Source organism: Rattus rattus, chromosome 6 (assembly GCF_011064425.1).
Source record: "Rattus rattus isolate New Zealand chromosome 6, Rrattus_CSIRO_v1, whole genome shotgun sequence".
NCBI lineage: Eukaryota > Metazoa > Chordata > Mammalia > Rodentia > Muridae > Rattus > Rattus rattus.
This window is the reverse complement of record NC_046159.1, coordinates 68,500,336-68,524,848: the sequence shown is the minus strand read 5'-3', so window position 1 is coordinate 68,524,848 and position 24,513 is coordinate 68,500,336. Positions and strand designations below refer to the sequence as shown.

At 38.8% G+C, this 24,513-nt stretch overlaps 1 protein-coding gene across 1 annotated transcript in view; it reads right to left on the bottom strand.

Moving 5' to 3' along the window:
• Ctnna2 (catenin alpha 2) overlaps window positions 1-24,513 on the bottom strand; it is a 1,084,017-nt gene that overhangs the window by 936,449 nt on the left and 123,055 nt on the right. Inside the window, exon 3 of the mRNA XM_032906324.1 lies at window positions 19,307-19,413. Within this exon, the coding sequence (XP_032762215.1) occupies window positions 19,307-19,413 (107 nt within the window). The remainder of the gene's footprint in view (window positions 1-19,306; window positions 19,414-24,513) is intronic.

The following is a 24,513-nucleotide window of genomic DNA, read 5'->3' as shown; positions in this document are numbered from 1 at the left end:
CCAGCCTAGTTTACAGAGTTAGTTGTACAGTAGCCAAGGCTACACAGAGAAACTCTGTTTTGGAAAAAACAACAACAAATAAACAGACAAAATCCCACAAAGCCAAAACAAAAACGACAGCCACAAACCCAAAACAGGTAAATGAAATGAATGACACAGTGAACTCCCTTCAAATTTTTTAACTCACAAATGTTTCCAAAGTCAGCCCAGCTAGAAAGAAACTGTGGGATAAAATGCCATGATTTCCTAAAATGGCATGAAAGAGTATAGTATTTCAGAATAGTGTGGTTCATTAAAATACTACAAATCAGGCTATAAAGTTCGATTCTCCCTCCCCATAGTTTTCATGAATGTGTTTAATTTTATAAACCTGAATAGTTAATTAGTGTCTTCTGGAAATAATTCAATGCACAGTAACCATTCAGATTATGCTTCTTCAGGAATAGCAAGTGATAAAATGACTTGCTATTAATGTACAAATGTAAGATTCATTTTCCTGTTAAAGAATCCAATGACAGAAATAGTGAACAGCAATTCCATTTTGAGAAGTTTATACGCATATCTATAATAAACTCTCTAGTTTTAAACCGTTCCTGACTGAGAGATAGAATCTCAACTATTAAAAAACAGTCAACAGGATCTCAATGAGTTCAAATCAGAAGGCTGTGTATTCAGATGGTCTCCTAATAAAGAGTAATGACAGGAAAAAAGTGGGCTCATCTGAGAAAAGACAAAGCATTCGAAATTCATTTAAAACCATCAACTGATTTAACTCTAAGCATGAACATAAAACAAATTAGGGAATGAGAAAGAGGGACGGGGAGGGGGCGGAGGAGGGGGAGGGAGAGAGAGAGGTCAATGTTCTTGCCATAAGTGTTTTTGATGGCCTGAGAACTACCACCTTACCCCATGGAAATTGATGAGACAGTTGGTACAATCTGAGCCACTCTTATGTAAACTATTAGGCATATTCTTATTTTATACTTAAAACCATTATAGACATGGACTCTAGACAAAATTAATGTCAAGATGTGGGAAAAAAATTTAAAAGAAGCCTGACATTTACTTGTCTTTCAAGGTCTCAGCGTTTTCTTACAAACTAATTCCTTTTTAATTTTTTTTAAAGAAATAAGGTGCCAGCTCTTTCCTCCATGTTGAAAATTATGGTGGATACAAAGCTGTTGTAAATCTTCACGGTGAGCTCAGGCCTACTGAGGAGTTATGATCATCGCCCTGACCCACCTTAGATATGGGGCTGCTCCACATTCACGTGAGCTAATAAACATAGTTCCAGAAAGAGTTTCACAAACGCAGTCGAAAACTGTTTTCAATGTTCAATTTGGTGGTTTCATTTCTCCCTTATAGTCAAACCACCACATGAAGAAGAAGAGAATTTGTAGAGTTTGGTGGAACAAGTAAGTCAGTTGAAGACCCTGGTTAGACAATGGTAAATGAAGATGACTGGCTAGAAGAAAGAAACAGATGAGAAAACAGTAATCTGGTACCTTCTTGTTCCCTAGCCCTTCCACATATCCATACAGAGTAACAACCATAAAAGTCTCACCTTGATGGAATAACATCACTTAGTCCATACTAAAATCCTCATTATGGGCTGGAGAGATGGCTCAGTGGTTAAGAGCACTGACTGCTATCCCAGAGATCTTGAGTTTAATTCTCAGCAACCACATAGTGGCCTACAACCATCTCTAATCAGATCTGATACACTCTTCTAGTGTGTCTGAAGACAGCTATTGTGTACTACTAAAATAAAATAAATCTTAAAAAAACAAAAACCAAACCAAAACAACAATAACATCAACATCAACAACAACAGCAGCAAGAAAACTAAAGAGATCTCTTCATGTATCCTTGGTGCCACGCAACATACATAGATAGAATATACGTCTTGTCTTTCTAGCAAAGACACAGGAATGGCTATTCCAGGATTATCCTGTAGCTGTAATAAAAATTTTTGGCCCAAAAGGATCTTCTGAAAATAATGGGGCTCACCTGGCTTTTACTCCATGTCACACTCTATCATCAAGAGAAGTCAGAAGAGGAACTCAAGCAGAAAACATGGAGGAGAGGTCTGGGCTGGCTAGCAAATTGGCTCATGGTTAACTGACTTTCTTATACAGCCCAGACGCTTATACAGCATCTATCTGCACAGGAGACGGCAGAGGCTGCAGTGGGTTGGATCTATTTATATTAATTAGAATAATCAACAGTCATTCATAGACTTGCCCACAAGACAACCTGGTGCAGACAATTACTCACTTCTGACTGACTCTTTGCAAGTGCTTCTAGGCTTTATCATATTGACAGTTATGGCTAACTGGAAAACTATGAGTTTTACATATTTGTCCCAAAGAACAAGGTGAGTGATCAAAGATGATTCTTGATATCTTCAGCCTCTGTGCAATAGCATACACAACACACACACACACACACACACACACACACACACACACACACACACAGGAACACGAACACACGAACCAGTTCACATATACACAAACATGACACCTGGCCAAAACAAAACTGCAAAAACGAAAATAGCGAGGCTTACAAATCCACTGGAGATCACAGGGGAAAAGACAGCCTTGAAATCACTTCCTGATCTGAATCCAGGACCAGAACAAATGTCTTCCACCCTCCTCATACCCCATAGAACTTCCTTTCTGTCTTGGCTAAATATAGCCTCTTTCAGTCCACTAGAAATACATATAGAATGATAGAATTAAGTGAGCACCACTTATTCTTCCAAACTTAGGAATCTTAAAAATTTAAGGAAGATAAAAAAACAGCTTTCACCCTAAGAGAAATACATTCTTTTAGTCTTTCCCAATTTGACTTCCATTGCACTGATAAACACCATGATTAACATCTGCATGTGGATAAGTATGTTCTTGTAGCTTACAGTCTACCATGAAGGGAAGTTGGAGCAGGAACTCAACGATGGAACTTGGAGACAAGAATTGGAGCAAAGACCATGGAGGAGTGTACTAATAGGCTTGCTCCTCATGGCTTACTCAGTCTTTTACACTATATAACTGAAGACCCCCTGCTCATGGGAAGACTACCCCCATCTATCATTAATTAGAGAGCACCTCCCAGACTTGCCTATAGGCATTTTCAAATTGAGATTCTCTGTTCCCAAATGACTATGGCTTGAAAAATCTAAGCAGGAGATCGGAAACATCTATGATACCCTCAACAGTGAGGACTCCATAAAGAAGACCAAACAACAATAACCAGATTATCAGCAGTTTGGGAATGCAAGTGAGTAAGGAAAAGCTGAATGTGACTGGAGTAGGCAGAAAGAACACAAAAGAGCATGTACAAGAGTTGAGAGACACAGGTATGAAGGACAGTGCCTTCTAGCTCACTGCATGTGGATGCCAAGTAGCATTAGCAAAAGGAAAAGAAGTGACATTAGTTATCCTTTAATAGTATCCAAACAAAGTGATGTGTTAGAAGCCAGGGTAAATTAAAGAAAAACATTTTCATGATTAACATCGTAACCTTTTATACTTAAATATTTTAAATGTCTGAAGCCTATGTTAAATTAGGCAGCCTGTCTTTTCTGAAAAATTTGCCTATGCGAAAGATAAAGCATTTAAAAATGTGCATGTCACCCGAATATTCCCAAATTTTAATAGTTTGGAGAGTGTTATATATTTGCTATGCTTCAATAAGACAGCTAAAGAGATTTCTATCTCATCTCTTTATGAAACTCCCCCGGGGCATGACAGCGAGCTTGAGAAGTTTCAGTCAACAGTGTAAATTGGGAGTTCGTGTTAAATAAGCCATTGAGAAACTACACTTTAGGCTGAAATTACCATCTCAGCCATTACCACAGGCACCACCGTGCATTTGAAATAATAGCTATATTTCATAATAGCATCATATTCCAGCATTTACGTGTTTTTTTCTTTTTGTAACTAACTGGCACAGCATAGGAGACCTTTGGAAAGCAAACCGCCTTCCTTGCTGCCTTTCCTGTCACTACTCAGAGCTGAAGAAATAGCATAGTCACATTAGCACCAGTTCCGGGGCCCTGATGTACAAAACAGTTGGCTGATGAGGTTGACATCTTCTTAAGGTTTCTACTGTTTTAACACACACTTTTAATAGCTGGTACCATCCGTGAAATCATTCCAAGTGAGGTGTTTCTGGAGGTCAACTGTGCAGAGCTTGTAGTCTTGCCTCAGTGGTGAGAGAGCCCCAAGGGAACAAGACATGGAAATCTCCCAATTTTCAGAGATGGACACTCTCTGTGTCGGCCAAATGCTCATTATTCCATTCATGAGAAACTCCTAAAGTCATTCATTCATGCTGTGCCAAGAGAAAGAGGTGAGGTTGGAGAGATGGTGCAGAGGCTAAAAGTCCTTGCTTCTCTGTTGGGGAATCTAAGGTCAGTCCTAGGATTGCATCAAGCAGCTACAACTGCCTGTAACTCCTCTGGGAAGAGGCAATGGGGGAAGGCTGAAATTCTCCTGGCTTCCACTGGCATATAGATATACACAGAAATAAAGAGCAATAAAATGACTTTTAAATAAGGAAAAAATTAAAGAGAGTGGAATCCATGGTCTTGTGAGTTACAAGCATAGTGAAGTGCGTGTGCATGCACATACATACACATGCTAGGATTTACATGCTGTAGAATGATACCAGACAAAGATAATAGGGGACTGTGATAAAAGTTGTGTCCAAAAACCCTGAATTTTGTGCCAGAGAGAAGGTTCAGGAGTTAAGAGCGCCTAGTGCTCTTGTAGAAACCTAGGTTTGATTCCCACTGCCCTCATAGGGAGCTGTCAACCACCTGTAACTACAGTTCCAATGATTCTAATGCCCTCTTCAGGACTCGACAGATACAAGCACACATGTCACACACACACACACACACACACACACACACACGCACACACACACACACACAGAGAGAGAGAGAGAGAGACAAAATACTAAGCCATAAGATTAAAGTGAATAAATCTTTTTTAGACTTATTTATTTTGTGTTTATGAGAACACTGGCACTGTCTTCAGACACACCAGAAGAAGACATCAGATCCCATTACAGATGGCTGTGAGCCACCATGTGATTGCTGGAAATTGAACTCAGGACCTCGAGAAGAGCAGCCAGTGCTTTTGACCACTGAGCCATCTCTCAACCCTGTGAATAAATCGTTTAAAAATCTTTAAAAGCTGGGGACAGTGACTCATGAGGGTGGTGCTCTGGAAGGACACACAGATCAGCAAGCAGAAAAGCTTTCCCACACACATGTGAACTGAGAAACCCTGAGTCCAACACTGAAAGTTCTTTTTATTGAGACTTGAAGCCATTATAGAAATCATGAGGAAGGAGACCAAGCAGGTTAAGGAAAGAAATTAGAAAAGAGTTTGAACTTCATTTAAAATGGTGAGATTTTACTTTATTAATTTTCATACGCACAACTTTCTGCAAGGCAGACAAGTGTTTTAGCGTTCAGCTGTATCTCGAGCAAGAAAACTACTTTGGAAAAAACAGTACTGATATCTCTTCTTTCCAGCCCTGTTAAAAATAGTTATTTGAGCTACAAAATTAAACGTATCCAGAATTTACAAATTAGCAATAAATCAACTGTCATTGAGAGTTAACATAATAATAAAACTTATTTATTCTTTTTAGTAAGGCTGGATATCTCAAATATGGCACAATTCTGCGACACAGGGTTTTGTTGTTTGCTGGAAATTCAATTTTACTTGGCTGTCCTGAATTTGTATTTGCAGGTCTGGGTGTCATGGCCAGGAGATAGAGAGGGTAGGGTTTGTGTGGTTACTCTTCCAAGCTTCTCAGAAGTGGAAATCCAGTGGGAACATCTCTCAGTGGGCAAGACTTGTGCTGAGAGCTTGTGGCCCCGAGTTTGGGTCCACAGAACCCACATAAATGTTAGGTGTCTATGGCAGCTGGTGTATTAACCTCTGATGAAAGATATAGGTGACCCCAAAGTGATGGGTGAGAGACATAAACCACATTAGGCAGCCCTGACACTGACTGAGTAGTACGCCACCTCACTAGTAAGGTAGATAGTGAATGAGAATAACCTGATACTCAGACTCAGACCTCCACATAGATGTACACCCATGTGAATGCACACCAACATAATATGCCCATGCAAACATGCAACCACATGCACACACATAAAATACAGGGGGAAAGCAGAGAAAGTAATTGTGTATGGAACTAGAATTTAATATTTTTTAGACTCGACCAGCTATATTTAGGAATACATACATACACACACATGTATGCAATAATTAATAAAAACGGGGCTACAAATTTGGACATGATGGGAGGGAGGTATGTGGGAAGATTTAGAGGGAGAAAAGAGAAGGAAAATGTAATTGAAATAAAGTCTCAAAAATCAGCAAAAAAATAATAATGAACATTCACAATTGAAAACACTTTAAAATGGTCCATTTAACACATTCTGTACTTTTATTTTTTAATATTTTTATATTTTTATTGAATTTTTAAAATTTATTTACATTTCAAATGTTATCCCCATTCCTGGTTTCCCATCCATAAAATCCCTATCCCATCCCCTATCCCCATTCTTCTATGAGGGAAAAACACATATATGTTTAGTACCTAGGTAGGGCGGCCTCTGAATGGCCTTTCTTTAATCTTTGCTCCAACCTTTGTCTCTATATCTCCTCCTATGAATATTTTTGTTCCCCCTTCTAAGAAGCATCCACCCTTTGGTAGTCCTTCTTCTTAAGCTTTATGTGGTCTGTGGACAGTATATTGGGTAATCTGAGCTTTTGGGCTAATATCCACTTACCAGCGAGTACATACCAGGTGTGATTTTTATAACTGGGTTATCTCACTCAGGATATTTTCTAGTTCCACCCATTTGCCTATGAATTTCGTGAAGTCATTGTTTTTGATAGCTGAGTAGTATTCCATTGTGTAGATGTACTGCATTATCTGTATCCATTCCTCTGTTGAGGGAAATCTGGGTTCTTTCCAGGTTCTGGCTATTATAAATAAGGCTTCAATAAACATAGTGGAGCATGTGTCCTTGTTATATGTTGGATCATCTTTTGGATATATGCCCCGAAGTGGTTATACTCAAGAAAACTGTAAGATCTGGATGAAATGGACAATTTTCTGGACACATACCAGGAACCAAAGTTAAATCAGGATTAGATAAACCATCTAAATAGTCCCAGAACTTTTAAAGAAATAGAAGCAGTTATTAAAAGTCTCTCAACCAAAAAAGCTCAGAACCAGATGGGTTTAGTGGAGAATTTTATCAGACCTTCATGGAAGACCTCATACTAATACTGTACAAACTATTGCACAAAACAGAAACAGAAGGAACACTACCCATTTTCTTCTATGAAGCCACAATTACACTTATACCTAAGCCACACGAAGACCCAATAAAGAAAGATAACTTCAGACTAATTTCTTTTATGAATATTAATGCAAAAATACTCAATAAAATTCTTACAAACTGAATCCAAGAACAAATCAAAACCATCATTTATCATTATTAAGTAGGCTTCATTCCAGAGACGCAGGGATGATTCAATACACAGAAATCCATCAATGTAATCCACTATGCAAACAAACTCAAAGAAAAATCACACAATCATCTCATTAGATACCGAAAAAGCATTTGACAAAATTCAATACCGTTCATGTTAAAAGTCTTGGAAAGACCAGGAATTCAAGGCCAATACCTAAAAGTAGTAATGCAACATATAACAAAACAGTAGCCAACTTCAAACTAAGGGGAGAGAAACTTGAAGCAATCCCACCAAAATCAGGGTCAAGCAAAGCTGCCCACCCTCTCCCTACCTATTCAGTATAGTACTCAAAGTCCTATACAGAGCAATCGGATAACAAAAGGAGGTCAAAGCGATACAAATTGGAAAGGAAGAAGTCAAAATATCACTATTTGCAGATGATATGATAGGAACTAGCATTTAAATGCCAGTTTAATAAAAGGGAAGTTCATAATATTTTAGTAAACTAATAAAGATCACTCTACATATCAATATTTAAAGTGTATCCATACCTTTGAGAGCAGTTATTGTGAAGGAGAAAACTTCCATCTAAAATTTTAAAAATACATAATTTTGTATTTTATGTGTATGAGTGTTTTAACTGTATGTATGGAGTTGTGCTGCACTGGGGCCTGGTGCCTGGTGCCTGCAGAGATCAGAATAGTGAATAAGATCTTTTGGGAGTCAAATTAGGGATGGTTGTGGGGCATATGTGGATCCTAGGAGCTAAACATGGTACTGTAAAAAGCAACAAGTACTGTCAATTATTGAGCTATTTCACCAGTCCCAGGAAACTTGCTTCTAAATATAATAACAAGAAAACTTAACTTTGTTAAAAAAAATAGATTAAGTATAGGAGTTCTGAAAAGATGTATCAACCTGTTTGTATAGGCACATAAATATTCTGTGTATAGAACATATACATATATATATTTACATATTTTACATATATACATAAAAATATGTACTACACATTTTATTATGAGATAAATATTACCTCATTATTACTCAGTTTGGTTATTAGTATTTAAGCATTGACAGATATTTATTTAAATGTTAATTAGTGGTTTTACCTTTAAAAGTCACACAACAAACAATTATTAAAACTGTCAATGTCTTCATGAAACATGTGCCTCGGTGGGCTGGAAGAATGAGGGAGACAGATCAATATATAATTAAAAATACATTTCAATGAGAGGGTTTCATTTAATACTTCAGTAAACGTTCACCCACAACTCTCTATGTGTCTGGCAGTGGAGATGAATACGCAGATTGGATTTATGCTGTTCCTGTTCTCAAGGATCCATCCATCAAATGTAGAAGCTGGAGAGATTACATCCACTCAGTAAGAAAAGCACAGGTGGGGTTACATGCTTAAAAGAACATTACGGTGAGACTGAAGGAAAGAAAGAATAGGAGGAGACATGAGCAGAGAGGAGTAGAGAAAAAGGACGGGAAAAAAGACAGGAGAAAGAAACAGAAAAAGAAAAGGGGGAAAGCCTCAGCGACATCAGGGAACAGTAGGAAATTGCTGAAAGATATGAGGATGATTCAAGCAAATGATAGTGTAGAGAGGGAACACAGTCTACAGAGTCCAAGACACTGACACATGGCCTCTCAGGCTTTAGCCATGTCACTAGGTGATGAGTGCAATTCAGTCAGGTTTCACTTTATCCTGAGATTAAAACAAGTGCAATTTCTTAGGTAGGGCAATGACAAGGTTATCCCTTGTTTCCAGTGCTAAGTCTGCATTCCGTGCAGAGACAGGCAAGGGAGAACAATCGTTGCTGCATGATTTAGATGACAGTTCTGAGCCACACAAGAGAGAATCAGGATGATTACTATTGATAAAAGACAGGATGGTTGCAAAAAAGGGCCCCAAAGCAGGGCTCACCTCTGGTGAGCTGCTTCTGACTGGAGGTCTGTTGTCAGCATACTTGTTATAATGAAAACCCCAGGGGTGAATAGACCCCACTGGAAAGAATGGAGAAAGAAGAAAAGGATTACCCGGATGAAGCTCTAGACATCAAGAATATTAAATGTGTAAATAGAGAATCAAAGAAGAATAAATTTTAGTATCCAGTGTAGATCAGACACCCATGAAGAGTCCCACCAGGGATGTTTAGTGGGTTGGGGGGCAAAGGGCCAAAAAGAACTTGCTACTGTCCCAGTGGATCTGAGTTTGTTCCCAACGCTCCTCTTCTGGCTTCTGTTGGCAACTGTGTGTACAGGTGACACAGACACACATCCATTCACACATCCATAGAATACAAATAAAAAAAAAATCTTTAAAAAGGAGAACCTACCAAACTGGTATATAAGTGTCACCTAATCGCGAGGTTTATTTTCAGAAATCTGTTGGATTTCCCCATTGCTTTTATTGCCTGTCTTGAATTATGTGAAAACAAAGCTTACAGTTTACACTTTTAACAGCAGCATGGGAGACAAGAGGAGGCTTTGCTGTCATGTCCTGCTCCTTCAGCTCAGACACCTGGCAAGCTTTAATTAGTTTGCTAGTTCTGAGAGAACGCAGCATCATTGCTCCATTGGCATTCCTTTGCTCCGGAATGTGACTATTCTTTTTCTTCTTTTTTGTCTCTTCTTCAGGTAAGGTTTGTCTACCATCTGCATCAGAATAATTTAGATTGCTGCCCTCCCATAATTTGTCCTGGAAATGACTGAATTAACTCACATAAAACTTCATTAATGGCCTTGTTTCAAACACATTCAAATCTTATTCTTCTTTGACAGGATTTTCATTTCTAAAATTCATTTAAAATTTTATTTTTCCCATTGAAAATATTCACTGAAGTGCTCAGATTTAAAATAAAAAAAGAACATTAGGGGAAATCATTTTAACAGTTTGATTTTATTGTTAAGAAGAATGAAAGGGTTTTTGAAAAGACATTAGACAGCCATCTATACTGAATAAGAAGCAGATTTTTCAATTTAACATGTTCATTTGCAGGTTGAAGAATTTGTTTATAAACCGGATCCATGTCAGCAAACTACAGGCTTTTACCAGAATCGAGTGACACAGACAAGAGAAGGTAGCCCATCTTCCAAAGCAGGATCTGTACCAATGAGTTACAGCCTCACTCTTTGTACTTTCCTTTATTGTGGGATGTGTTTTATCATCTCTTCCTCCTTTACCTCTCTCTCAGCCCTGAAGTCTAACCCCCACCCTCTTCCATATTTCTGCTGGTCCTTCTTTGTATTTTACACATTTTGCATATTAGTCCTCTCAGCCCACATCTTAGTACAACTCAGTTTAGCCAAACTTTAAGCTTCTTTTAAATGTCTTCTTTTAAAGTCTTGCTGTACTCAACTACCAAATGAAATGGGATATTTACTTTACTAAATCAGAAAATTAAACAAATAACTCCTAGAAGGCCCTAGCATGGAATGAGAACTGGAGAAGCATGGACACCTTTTTCCCTTTCAGAGCCTGTGGTTAGCTGTGATTAGCTGCACATTCATGGACGGAGTTCCTCCTAATATCAGAGTCTAATGAAATGGAATCATGTGACCATGCCCTATGAGGGCATTGCCTGTGAAAGAAATCAGGATCAAGAAGCATGGAAATTGTTCAGCTGGTAAAGTGCTTGTACAAGCACACACACACACACACACACACACACAGAGAGAGAGAGAGAGAGAGAGAGAGAGAGAGAGAGGAGAGAGAGAGAGAGGAAGAGGAGGGGAAGGAGCAGCAGGAGGAGGAAGGAGAAGAAGGAGGGAAGGAGGAGGAAAAGGAGGAGATCATAATTGAATAAACTTTTAGGAAAGCACAGGGAAAAGCTTATCTTTAGGAAAACACTGGGAAAAATCCAAAACAACATTTAAAATTAAAGAACAGGAATTATTCACTGAAGTGGTGTATTATTTAAGTATGTTCACATCACATCGTTTGAGATCGTTTATTTACTTTTTAATTACTTACATTTTACTTTAAAATATTGTTGCATCATTTTCCTCATTCCCTTTCCCTTCTGCAGTCCCTAACAAGTTCCTTCCCTCAAACCCCTTCCATGACCCCACTCTCAAAATGACAGAATACTCTTTTTCTTTGGTTTTTATTGTCACATAGGTGAATATGTATGAATGTATAAGTATGCACAAATAGATAGGAAGATAGAACAATAGATAGATAGATAGATAGATAGATAGATAGATAGATAGATAGATAGATAGATAGATAGATCTCTTCGAGTCCATTTGTATGTAAGATTTCAGGCTGACTGTTTTGAATTAGACATTTACAAGGCCATCCCTGGGAGAGGCTCATTCATTCATTCATTCATTCATTCATTCTCTCTTTCTTTCTCTCTCTCTGTTTCTGTCTCTGTCTCTTTGTCTCTCAGCAGTAGTTCTTGGGTAGTGGTAAGACAATTAGTTTCATTTTAGTATGACAAGATATAACTACTGTATTTATTCCAGACATTATTGCAAATACATATTCTGATATAAGAGAATTCAGTAGTTTCACCATTAAGAGAGTTAGTTTATATTCTCAAACGATGATAATGGTTTACTGATTGAGTCTGGCTTTCCTAGGGAAGGCATGGGCAGATGGTGCCAGTTAACAGAGGGTGAACGTGTGCCAAGCACAGGAAAATTACACCACAGTGCTCTGGATATGTGTGATTGAAAGCAGCTGTCTCTAACAGTGGGGAGACGGATTCTCCCCATGGAATCCTATTGTATTCCATGGCGGCATGAGTCTATAAAGAAAACAACGAAGCTAGGATTACACTAACATATTTTTCTTGTGTACAATTCTTTGATTCTGAAAAATATCATCAGTGTAATTAATGCTAATTTTTAGCTAGGAGGCATCTTAGACTTATTTTGCCAAAATGCTAGTAGACATATATATGCATTGCATTCTTATGTCTTTACTAGCTTACGAATCATTTTTAAATCTCTCTCTCATGATGTGTGTGTGTGTGTGTGTCTGTATGTGTATGTAAAAGGTTTTATGTATTAACCAAGTTTCAAAACATGGCCAACACAGCCAGACACATAACTGAAAGAGCATCACTCCCATCTGGTGGCACTCATTAAAATATTGAGGCTAATGCCCAAACAGAAATCAATCTGATTCCAGATTTCATAGTCATCAATTAGATTTGTATCTCAGAAATGGTCACCAATGACTGCTTCATAATCTTTCTCGTGACCTTAATTGAAAGAAGTATTTCAATAGGACCATCTGAGACATATGCCACTTACCAGTAAACAGAGAGACTTGAGAACTATTGACACTAAGAGATAAGACTATTTGTAAGTCACCAAAAATATTATATTACACAGTCATTCAGTTAGATGTTAATGTGATAGAGATCAGTCCCTGAATCATGACCAGGTTACTTGTATTCAAGTCATGCAATTAATTAATATATATTTATGCATACCTATTTTAAAGAAGAAAAGTAATAAACTATCAAAAATCCCTAAGAAATTTTATATGGCTCAAGCACAGGTATCCTCAATGGAACTTAAAAGTGGGAAAACTAACATTTAAGGAAAAAGATACACCGCCCAAAAGTGAAAATAGAACCTAGTAATAAAACAGATGAAATACTTGGAAGTGGGTTGAGAAAAAAGATGCAGAAAGTTGTCGAAGAATGAACACTTTGACCAGATCCTCCATCATATACTGTTCTTGCATCTCTTATCTTTCCTCTGCTTAGTTCTTTGACAGGAATGTATGCACAGCTGCTTCAACATTGTAGTGTTGCCATAGAAACTACTCAAATGTATTAATCTGTGAATCTCATAAATAAGTCATGAATGAAGAGACTTAACCATACTGATATTCTTAAGATAAATGGGAAAATGTGACCTCCTTTTCTATTTTATCTATCTATCTATCTATCTATCTATCTATCTATCTATCTATCTATCTATCTATATCTCTCTATATATATTATATTTCATATTACCATTGTCTTGGTCAATTTATATATAAAGTATTAAATAGTGGAAATCGTTTAGGAAGACATAGTACAGTGTAGGTAAAAGGGGGGTGGGAGGTAAATAGTGGAAATTGTTAAGAAGACATAGTATGGTGTAGGTAAAGGGGGGATGGGAGAGATGGGTTGTTGTTTGGAGGAGCACTGCTTCTGAATGCTGCTTTTAATTCTACAATTGGGTGCTGTTCATAAGCCCCGGAGTTGAACATGAATCTTCCATTTCTCTTATTGTAAATGTAACTAAGCAGAGTAAGTACTCTTGGGAATCAAGAAGGAATTGTCCATTTGAGGCACCAATTGATACAGGAGAGGGCTAAAACTACAATTATTCTCCAAATGTGTAAACACATTTTGAAGATTTTAAAGTCCATACATCGCTAATTACTCAACTTCTGAGATACTTATTAATGATATGAGCAAAAGTCAAAATCAGCTGCTGAATTCCCCATCACTTCACAGGGCCCAGTGTACTATCCTCAAAATGGCAGGGAAAGTGGTCAAAAAGAAACCCTACCGAGATGTCTTGCCAGTCAGGACAATTTAAAAGAACTCATTACACTTTTTAAACACGAGTTGGTGTCATTGATCAGGCATTTATATAAGGAAATGAAGACCAGAATTCTGGTAAATTCATTCCTGTTCTAATGGAATGACCTTTGGTTTATTAACTTACTAATGATGAAGGGTGAAGTCTCTCTTTTAATTTCATGACTTTAATAGTGGAAAATTTCTTAAAAAATAATCTATCAATGCCAATGTTGTCAGATACATCTATAACATTCTGATACATCACAATTAATTAATATTATGTAAAGTTATCCTAGAAAATCTAATGTTTATTAATATTAAATTCGTAATGTCAATTTTCTTAGTAAGGGAAGGAATTTGATTGAACACACCAACTCTACTTTTTGTGTGGTTTGCTTTCCCCACTACCGAATCTTTCAGGAATGTGTGAAGTAGTAAAGGGCTTCCTCTGGGCATTTACTTTTGCTGTGAACAGTATTTGATTCATGAAGTTGTGTGTATGCATTTGATACACTAGTGTTGGGATCCAATTTTTTTTTCGTGTTCTCCACGAATTTATATTTAATATATTCTTATCTCCCTTTGGTCTTTCGTAAAAACTCCAAGAAGCAGCGATCACACCACATGGATCAGTAAGAGTTCATCCCAGGGACGGAAGTGCTTCTTTACATGCCAGCAAGTAAACATTTTCAGCTTAACAACAACATGCTTGAGAGCATTTTTATGATACTATAGCATGCAAATTAAAGCACACAGACACTGGAGACATTTCACGGGTATTATAGTCAGGTGCATAGCTAAATCCCTTCTCACAACTGTAAAGTTATTGGCCTTCAGTCTTCAAGTTAATAGATAGAACCGTGGTAAATCGTGGCAGCAGCACCTAGAAAGCAATAGTCTCTGTCTTTGCAAAGTGGGACTTCGTGAGTAGCCCTCAGATTGATTAAAGGAACACAATGGACAAAAGAAGTATTAATAGGAATGATGATGATAACATAACGATAATAAAAATAATCAATCTTCTTGGCCCAATGAGATGGCTCAGCAGGTAAAGGTGCTCTCCAACAAATCTCACGATCTAAGTTCTATCCCTGGACTCCAGGTATAAGAAGAGAACTTTCAGAAGTCGACCACTGACCTCCTCACCTCACCACAATGAATGCATGTAATATTTTAATCACTGTTTTCCTTACTAGAAGGTTTCTATAGATTTTATTTCATTTTATTTGATTATTTTTAAAAATTATCTCCTAAAACCTCTGCTGGTGATTGCTGAGGACACCAGGAACACAATGCAAACAGTGTCTGTGATCATGGTGACTCACTCAAAGCATCATAAAGTGACTTGTTGCAAATCTGATCATCCCAGGTATGCAGTGCTGCCGCCCAAGAGGCTGGTGGGACCCTAGCAGCGGAGGATGCCTCTGAAATGGATCCAGAAGGAACTTACAGAGGGATCCTCCTGCTCAGAGTTCTGCAGGAACGGATGGTGATGACTGTTCCACTGGTAGGCCACCATCATGAGCCCAAATGACTGTCCTTACCAAGAAGATGGGGTTTTTTTTTTTTTTGGTTTGTTTGTTTTTGCTTTTTCCTGAACATCCACTTCCCTACAAATCAGCAAACACCATTATGATCTATAGTCTTCCTTGTTACACTAAAATCTGTCTAGGCTCCAGTCTGTCTGCTTGCATCTGGGGAACCAAGCCACGCATGCCTCCTGTCACTTGTCCTCAACTGGTGCCACTACTCACTGTGGCACCACACAGGGGCCCAGTTTGCTCCCTGTCCACATGCCCTTTGCCTTTAGAGCACAGTGCTTTCCTGAGGGCCCGGGCAGAGTGGCCTTCTTCATATTTTGTCTGCCACAGTCTGCCACAGAACCATATCTGCAGGAGTCTGAGTGCATCCTGGAGGCTCTTAGAAATTGGAACAGCATCACCTGAAAGCCATCTTCCACCACTTTCTGCCATCTCCTGGGCACCTTCCTCTGTAGCACTCAATGCTGTGTTTCTCTCCACAGCAAACAGCAAGTGAGGAGCATCAGGGCATTTAAAGCATGTAGCTCCCCAAGAAAAGGATGGAATTCTCAGACACGGAGAGATTTGGGTTATTTGCATGTACTGAGGCTTCCTGTACCCTCTTTCCACTGGAAACTTAACATGAAATTCATGAATAAGCCATTCACAGACTGGAACACAAGGAAGGAAAGGGAATTCAAATGGAAATAAAAAGAAATTCCGTCAGAAGTGACAATTGAAAAAAAATCTAATCATCAAAGGGGACATCAGCAGGGGGTTGGAATGAAACAAGTAAGGAGCATAATGTTGGAAAGAAGAAAGGAAAAATTGTTGGAGCATAAGAGAAAGGTAGGCTGAATTAATTCCTTCAACTCTGTGGAAACCAGAACAGTAATGAACATAGATGTTCAAGTGAAGACATTTCTAAGCAAAGTTACAAAGGCATTGCTTTATTTCTCCAGGCTGGTTATTTTAAAAAATGTTAGAGAAAACCGGTAAGCACAAGAAAAAATTATTACAGTTAAAAAAAGAAAAGAAACAGAAATCAATAATTTGGAAAGTTCTTAGCTTTAGAAGATTGAAAATGAGGCCCAAATTGAAATAGTTGCTTTCAGGAAAACATGCTGGGAGATGTTCAATCACTGTTTGCATCTTTAAAACCCTGGACACCTAAGAGTAGAAATCCCATACGTAGCTAGAAGACACTCACCAAGGCCCCAGACGCTGCCTGGCAACTAGATTAAGAAGCTGTTCTGCTCTGTGGTTTCAGCTCCAACTTTGTGATTCTAACTGATGCCCAACTACTCCATGGTTTTTTCCACACAGGCAATCTAAGACTAAATCACATGACGTGGAACTTCCCAACAGCCCCAGACAACTTAGAAATGTGGCACAGGTCCTTTGTTGGAGGATTTCCCTTGAAGGCACACTTCTCCTTTTTATGACCATCACCCCCATCTTTTGAAGACTCACTTTAAGCTTGTTTGTTTGTTTGTTTGTAGAGAAGGTCTCATAAGGTACCCTGGATGACCTAGAACTCCTTATGTACATCATCGGGTCTGCCCTTGTCTTCTGAGTTTAAATACTAAAGTTATGAGCCAACATGAAAAATTTTGTTCTGAAGATCCCCTCCAGAATTTAAAAGTAAGTCCTTTCCCTTTAATGTCCTGTTAAGTGTTTTTTAATATATTATTGTTTCTTTCTAATATTTTCTCAACCAAGTCTCAAAGAGAGTTTCAAACTATTAAACTTCAACTCACAGTTCAAACGGGGTTTCTTCTAAACTTCATTCATGAAGGGTTTTTAAGTATCAGCTTCACTCCAAAACTGTAACTCTCTCTCCATTCCTCATTTAACAAGAGAGGCAGCCTATTGTATGACCTAATGTCCTTTTGCTAGTACTTTATATGAATACACAATTAAGAGTGTCAGTTGCTAAAGGGTGCTGTGAAGAACCAACACCTGTGATGTGGGGTTGCCTTGACCATTGCATCAGATTCAGTGCCTGGCTATGGTGATATTGAGGAAAGAATGAGTTCTTACAGGTACACATGGGAAACCATGATGTTCTTGAAAAGGTTAAAAGCTTCAACTTAAAGGGCAGAACTTCAAATCTAATCTGCAGAAACTAGGGCCACATATGTACATGAACTTTTGTGACCAGTACTCCATGAATAAAAACCCCGATTATTCAACAAGAGAGTCTCAAGCCCCAGAGGGTTGTACACAGGCCTGGAATCCAGTAGCACTTGCCCACAGGAACCTAGAATCTTGAGGTTGACAAAGTTTTCCTTGTACTTCCCTGTTGTTGGAGCTGGAATGTCTATAACTGAGATTGCCTGCCTCTCTTATCAATTCATTTCAGAAGACCATGCCTCATCCTCTCACAGTTAAACATGTGGAGAAGGACTCTGTTGAACTTATCCCTAAAAGACTCACATGAGTTTGGAGACTTTAAAGGCAATGAAATTGGTGGCTTTGAAATGCAATTGAAGCTATAATGATTGAGACTTTCAGTAACTTGAGGACTTAATGAAAATGTTTTGTACATGGGGAGTACCCAGAAGCTACCCTGTGTCATGATGAACGATAACCCCCAGTCCCCTCAAAACAGCTACCTTCTATTTATAGTAACTCTAAGTATGTTACCTTAAATAGCAAAAGGCCTTTAAAGATGCAATTAGGTTAAGGATAGAAAGATATAGATAATTTTCTAGAATATTCGAGTACACTTAATATAACAGAGTCCTAAGAGGATCAATATCAGAGAGGGTACAAGAATATAGCAGAGCCCAGGGAATGAAATGCACAGATTCTATATTGCTGATGTCAAATATACAGGAAGAGGCCACAGAAGTCAAGAGGTTTCTAGAAGCTAAAAATGACAAGGACATGGTTTTCTGCTCAAGTATCCAATAAGAACGCAGCCTTGCCTGTGCCTTGACTTTAGAATTCTTGACCTCTAAAACCATCAAACAATAAATCTATGTTGCTTGAAGCCATTAACCTGATAGTAATTTGTTAAAGCACACAGCACAAACCAATAAAAGTAGCCTCAAGCTTCATGTGGCATAATGAATCTCTACAAATGCATCATAAAAGTTCACATTTTCATATTCCAGGAATTTAAGGGTTCAGATTGCAAAAGACATGATTCATGAGACACTAAACATTAATTCTCAACACTTAAAATCCTGATGACATTCTGTGCTCTTGACAGTCACCTCTTGGAAATGTGTCAACAAGAGAGAGAGAGAGAGAGAGAGAGAGAGAGAGAGAGAGAGAGAGAGAGAGAGAGAGAGAGAGAGAGAGTGTGCAATGGTCCAGTCTAACAAGACAGAGTTGTAAACTGAGAGGAAAATAATGAAATAAATTGTCACCTCTGGGGAACAATCAACAGTTTTTCCTACCTATGAATTTACATTTGAAAGTGGTTGAGAAATGATTCATTTAGACATGGAAACCATTGCTGCAAGTGAGAGCTCCCTTCATCAAGGGCCACCTCAGCAAGTATCTCAGCAACTTTAAAAAAAATTGTATGAAGTGTTGTCAAAGTTTCTTTAAATCATATAAGGCGATGAGACAGTCCACAGTTGAAGAAATGGTATGTAATTAGTAATCAACAGTCTTGAGGCTCAACAATAAACACACACACACACACACACACACACACACACACACACACACAAAAACAAAGCATACATAGTAAAAAGCCCCTTACCTGTGTCACAAGTGGCTCCAACAGTCTTTCCACCGTGAGTGTCCGAATTTCCAAACTTTTGGGATCCCATTTTAAAATGATAGGTGAAGTTGCCGAAGTCATGCTCCCTGCAGGAACATATTGCATCCATTAGAAAGACTTTCCAAGGACATATGCCATGACTATGAAGATCAAAAGAATTCATCACCCAAACATAGAAGATGTGTAAAGGTTGCTTTAGGTCTAACCCTAAAAGGTCAGATATGGGAAAACCTGAGCTAGCACTGTTGTGAAATTCTTAGATCTGAGCTATTTTGGAAGGTTCCTTAGCATTCCGGTAGACATCAGGACGACAGATAGGACCTGTAGGAATGTAATGTTAGAACTCAAACCAGAATATGGCTCAGGCCACAGTACCTGCAGCAGACCTTCACTCACCGATACTGGTTGATGGTTTACTCTAGACACTTCTGGGAGTCTCTAGCTAAAATGTTTTGAGGCTAAATATTTCATCTGGTGTTCTAGCTTGACTTCTGTTGCTATGGCTCCATGTAATAGCCGAAGACAGCTTGAGATGGAAAGTGCTTATTTCACCTTACATGTTATATAGCCCCACATCATGAGAAGTTGAGGACGAAATGTAAGGCGTGACCTTGAAGAGAAAAAACCAGCAGGCTTACTCCTGCTTTATTCTTCACTAGGTTTCTTATATAGACCAAGATCAACTACCTGACAATAACAACACCCACAGTGGACTAGACTACCTCATATCTACTTTTAAAAAATCAAGAAAAGGGCCCAGGGACATGACTAAGGGATCTATCTGATAGGGACAAGTTTTCAATGAAGATTCCTTCTTTCCAGCACTATGAAGGTAACAAAGAAGATTAACTACAGCACCTGGGGTGATATCAAAGGAAATGGTAATAAACATCCTATTTCCCACCCCATTCCCTCCTTGCTGTCTAGGAATCAGAGAGTCTGGCTTCAGTCTTCTTATAAAAAACAAAAAACAAAAGCCCCCAAACCTCCATATTTAAGTAGCTATAAGAAAAGGCCCATTCTTCTGTCTCATGGGTTACGACCTTCTTCTTCCAAGTGCCTACCATTCTGCCTGTCTCTGGTGCTGGGACCTCAACCCTCTTCAGAGACCCTGCCATGTTATTGTCTTAGTTCGTCTGTCTAAGGCATGAGTAACTCTTCTAATAAACTCCTTACCCCCAACAATGGGTCTCAGTGTTTCTCTCAAACCCACATGGAAGAAAATTCAGGATGCTGATATTGCAGACATATTTCATTCATTCTGTGTTTAGCATATACTCATCTGCTATCTGTAGACAAAGGCTTGGCACTTGACGTCATGGAACATATGCTTTGAAACTGAAGACAGCTAAATCAGAGAACAATTATGTCTTTGTGTGACAAATGTTCTCAGGAATACACATAGAACTGGAAGAATTGGAAAGTAACATAATAGCCACTGGAAAGACATACAAAGAAAAACTGTGAATCAAAGTATATTCCTTATGATCATCAGATGCAGGACCCCAGGGTATTGGAAGACCATTTGGATGTTTTCTTGTTAACTCAAGCCTGTATCATACCTCTTCGAGCAATAGTTTCCATAACTTGAATAGGAAGAGTATCTTGTAAACATAGTACTCATGGCTAAACATTACCAGGTATCTCCAGAATCAAGTTACTCCCCAAAGTTACATACTCACCCCACAGCATGGGAGTATAAAATGTCTATTTGTCTCACCTAAGAACAGCTAATGCAGAGGTAGCCACCTTGGTCTCAAATAGGTCAAAACAAAATATGACTCTGCCCTCAAAAAACAAATTATACATTCTATCTGGGTTATGTTACTCATCAAGAAATTGAGGAATATATTCTGACATTTAAACACCAGGCAAGCGACCTTAGATTGTAGAAACTGAATATGAATTATTTGTCTTAGCACCACCATAAATCAAATTGTTCATGGCTGCTCTCTTCTTTTGAATCAATGTCACCACCAATTCCATCCTTATAAATCGATACAGATGACTATTCCTACTCAAATTAACAACACAAAGAAGGTCTAACACAATAGGTGTGACAAAATCCTTCTTCACCAGTTCTCCCTCACGCATCCTAGAGCTAGCTAATCATTCAGCAAAAAGACCCAACCAATTTGCTCAAGAAAACAAGAAAAGGCAAAAACACAGCATGCTGGTATTTTATCTCTCTCCAAATGTCATGTTCTAAATAAACCAAGCACAGCAATCCAAGTACACAGATTTAGAACTGGGTTCCTTTACAACAACAATAGTTGGCACTCACATGCTACTGGTGCTCAGAAACCTACAGACACTTTACAATTTCCCCCATTCACACTAGCAACTGCTACAGGCAGTGCTGACAAGCAGAAAAAATCTGCAGCTGGGTATGGGACTTCTCCTGCTAAAGAGGGGGTAAGGATGCCAGAGGCTCCCTGCATATGTGTTGATAGCTTTTTCTTGCACTGATATTATTACCAAACTTGGTGTCGTAGCCTGTGTCACAAGAAGCCAAGTCCAGTCATCTGACCTCAAGAAGCCAAACAACCAAGTTAATAGAAAAAAAAAACAGAAATAGAAAAGGTGACTTGATCGACTTGGGCACATTATAAAGAGGGGACGAAGAGATGCTAAAGTGTAGAGGATAAGGGATATCTGCATCTAAGTAGACCAGGTCAAGGTGTGCTCCCATAGACCTTTGCTCATCATTGTCTGAGCCACCTTACACACTAAGGCAGACGTTCAGACAATGATGGACAAGGGTGGTTGAGAGACCCTGACTTAGATAATCAACAAGGTATATGATGAGGTGGAGAAATGGCTCAGATACTGTTTACTGCTCTTGCAGAGGAACAAGATTCAGTTCCTAGTATCTACGTAAGGCATCTTACAACACCCTCACACTCCAGTGCCAGGGAATTGGCTGCCCATTAACCTCCGTTGGCTCCTGCACAGGCACAGTATATATGAACAAATGCAGTTGCACAAACACTTGCATAAGAATGACACAGACTTTATACACACACACACACACACACACACACACACACACACACACACACACACACGCACACACACACACACGTATATAAAACAGGACGGACCTCACCTGAGGTAAATGATAGGCAATGTTGTTCTCCAGCCTCCGCATGTATATGCACACACATATGAACATGTATACACACCCGCACATACACACCTCCAGATCCACACAAACTAGAGAATTTCATTTATAAATAAAATTGAAATGAGATGGGCATGATAGTTATATAAGATAGCAGATCAAGGAAGGCACAGAGAGTCCTTTCAGAGTGCTCTAATACATAACTTCATAAAGTAACACACAGGAAAAAAAATCCACAGGGGTGAGAACCAAAACTGCTGGCACAGCCACCTCAGATCCACTGATCTGGCTTCAAATAGAAAAGGGAAAAGCTTCTTAGCAGAACGCCAAGCTTTCTCTGAGCCAAGAAGCTGAGTTAGTCACAGCCCAGTCCCGAAGGTCATAGGAATATTCTTTTTCTAAACATGAAAGAAGTTCTTGTCAAATCACTCAATGAATCCCCTCAGGAATAAACCTCAATCATTTCTTTGCTACACAGGCCATACTCAGTCACAGAAATGAAAAAGGTTTACATGTGATGGATGTGTTAAAAGGAAACTTGAACGCTGACTTTCCCAAGTTTGCTGTCATTGCTGGAGTGGTTACAGTCGAAACTTACTCCTTGCTGTCCTAACAAGCCGGAAGCAACCACCTGTCCTCAAAATGCCAATTAAGTGCATAGGATATAGACAAAGAAACGGAGATGTGCTCAATATGACAAAAGAGGGTGAGGTAGTGAAGAACAAGTGACCTCTACGTCGGGTCTGTCTGTGGTCTGTTATCATGAGTGCGAAGTTTTAGCAAGAAGGCCAGAAGTAGGCACAGCTAAGTAGTTCTGTTCAAAATGTGGTCCTGCCTGTCAACATTGTCTGGACTCCAATCTCGCCTCGGAGCTCTTTTGACAAGTTGTCAACGCTGTGTGCAATCTCTCTCAGGCGGCAAGCTCCAACTCTGACTAGCACCAGGTTATTGTGTCTCCCAGTAGGACAGTCCTGGAGAAATGCCAGTTCCATGGGGTCCACTGTGTCTTAGTCTGTTAGCCGAATAGAGGGACAAGTTTATATGCAGAATATCTTGAGCACTGCCAAGGTGATTACACTGTTTACTATAAAGTTAAAACAAAGAGAAGGAAACCCGCCTGTATCCCACAGTCTTCCCACCACTTGTCATATGTCTACATTTGCAAGTAGAAGCAGAGCTGGGTCCTAAGGTTACAGTTTGAGATTCCAGCAGATTACGTCTGAGAACAACCTAGAAGGGCTGGCTACTGAGCCTCAGGCAAAGGTAAGAATTTTATTCACTTTCAACTCCAGGGTTGATGTAACCCTGGTAATCTGCTATTTTCTACAATAAATATGTCTGCCTTACTATTAGGAGTACCATTGCTTTCTGCACCATCAACTCTCCTTGAACTGAAACACTTAAAGAGAAAGCCTGTAATCAGTTGAAATTGCATGAAACTGTTAAAAATAAAAGTCTATATATTGTGGTCTTAATGCCCACAATCTTCTAAGTTCACCAACTAACCTCTGCTTCTAGTGTCCAAATGAACACAAAGACATAGAAGAGAAAAATTAAGCAGACACACCCACCCTTTTGACATTGCTGTCATCTACAAAGAAGTCTTTGGAGAAATGCATAATTAAGTAATCAAAGTGCACATAAAAATTCATGTTTCCATAAGTTAGTAAGTTTATGATTTAGTGTTACGATAACTTTATCTGGGGCAAATAGAAGCTGGATGTCATTGACTGCAAATGCCTACAAGAAGTTAGTACAGGAATTAACAACTGGGCATCTTGTCCATAATACAGGAAATATGGCTGAATTCTGCTGAGGACACTGTACTATTGAGACATTCAATATTTATAAAGTAGCTGTACTGGTTCTGGTTTTCTGTTGCTGTGAAAAATATCATTTTGTGAAGAAGATGCTTTATGTGAGATTACAAGTAATAGTCCATCATAAAAGGCAGTCAAGTCAAAAAAACGCAAGCCAAGAGCCTGAAGGAGGAACCATAGAAGAATGCTGATTATTAGCTGGCTTCCAGATTAGAAGTCATATACTCTTATATAATCCAAGT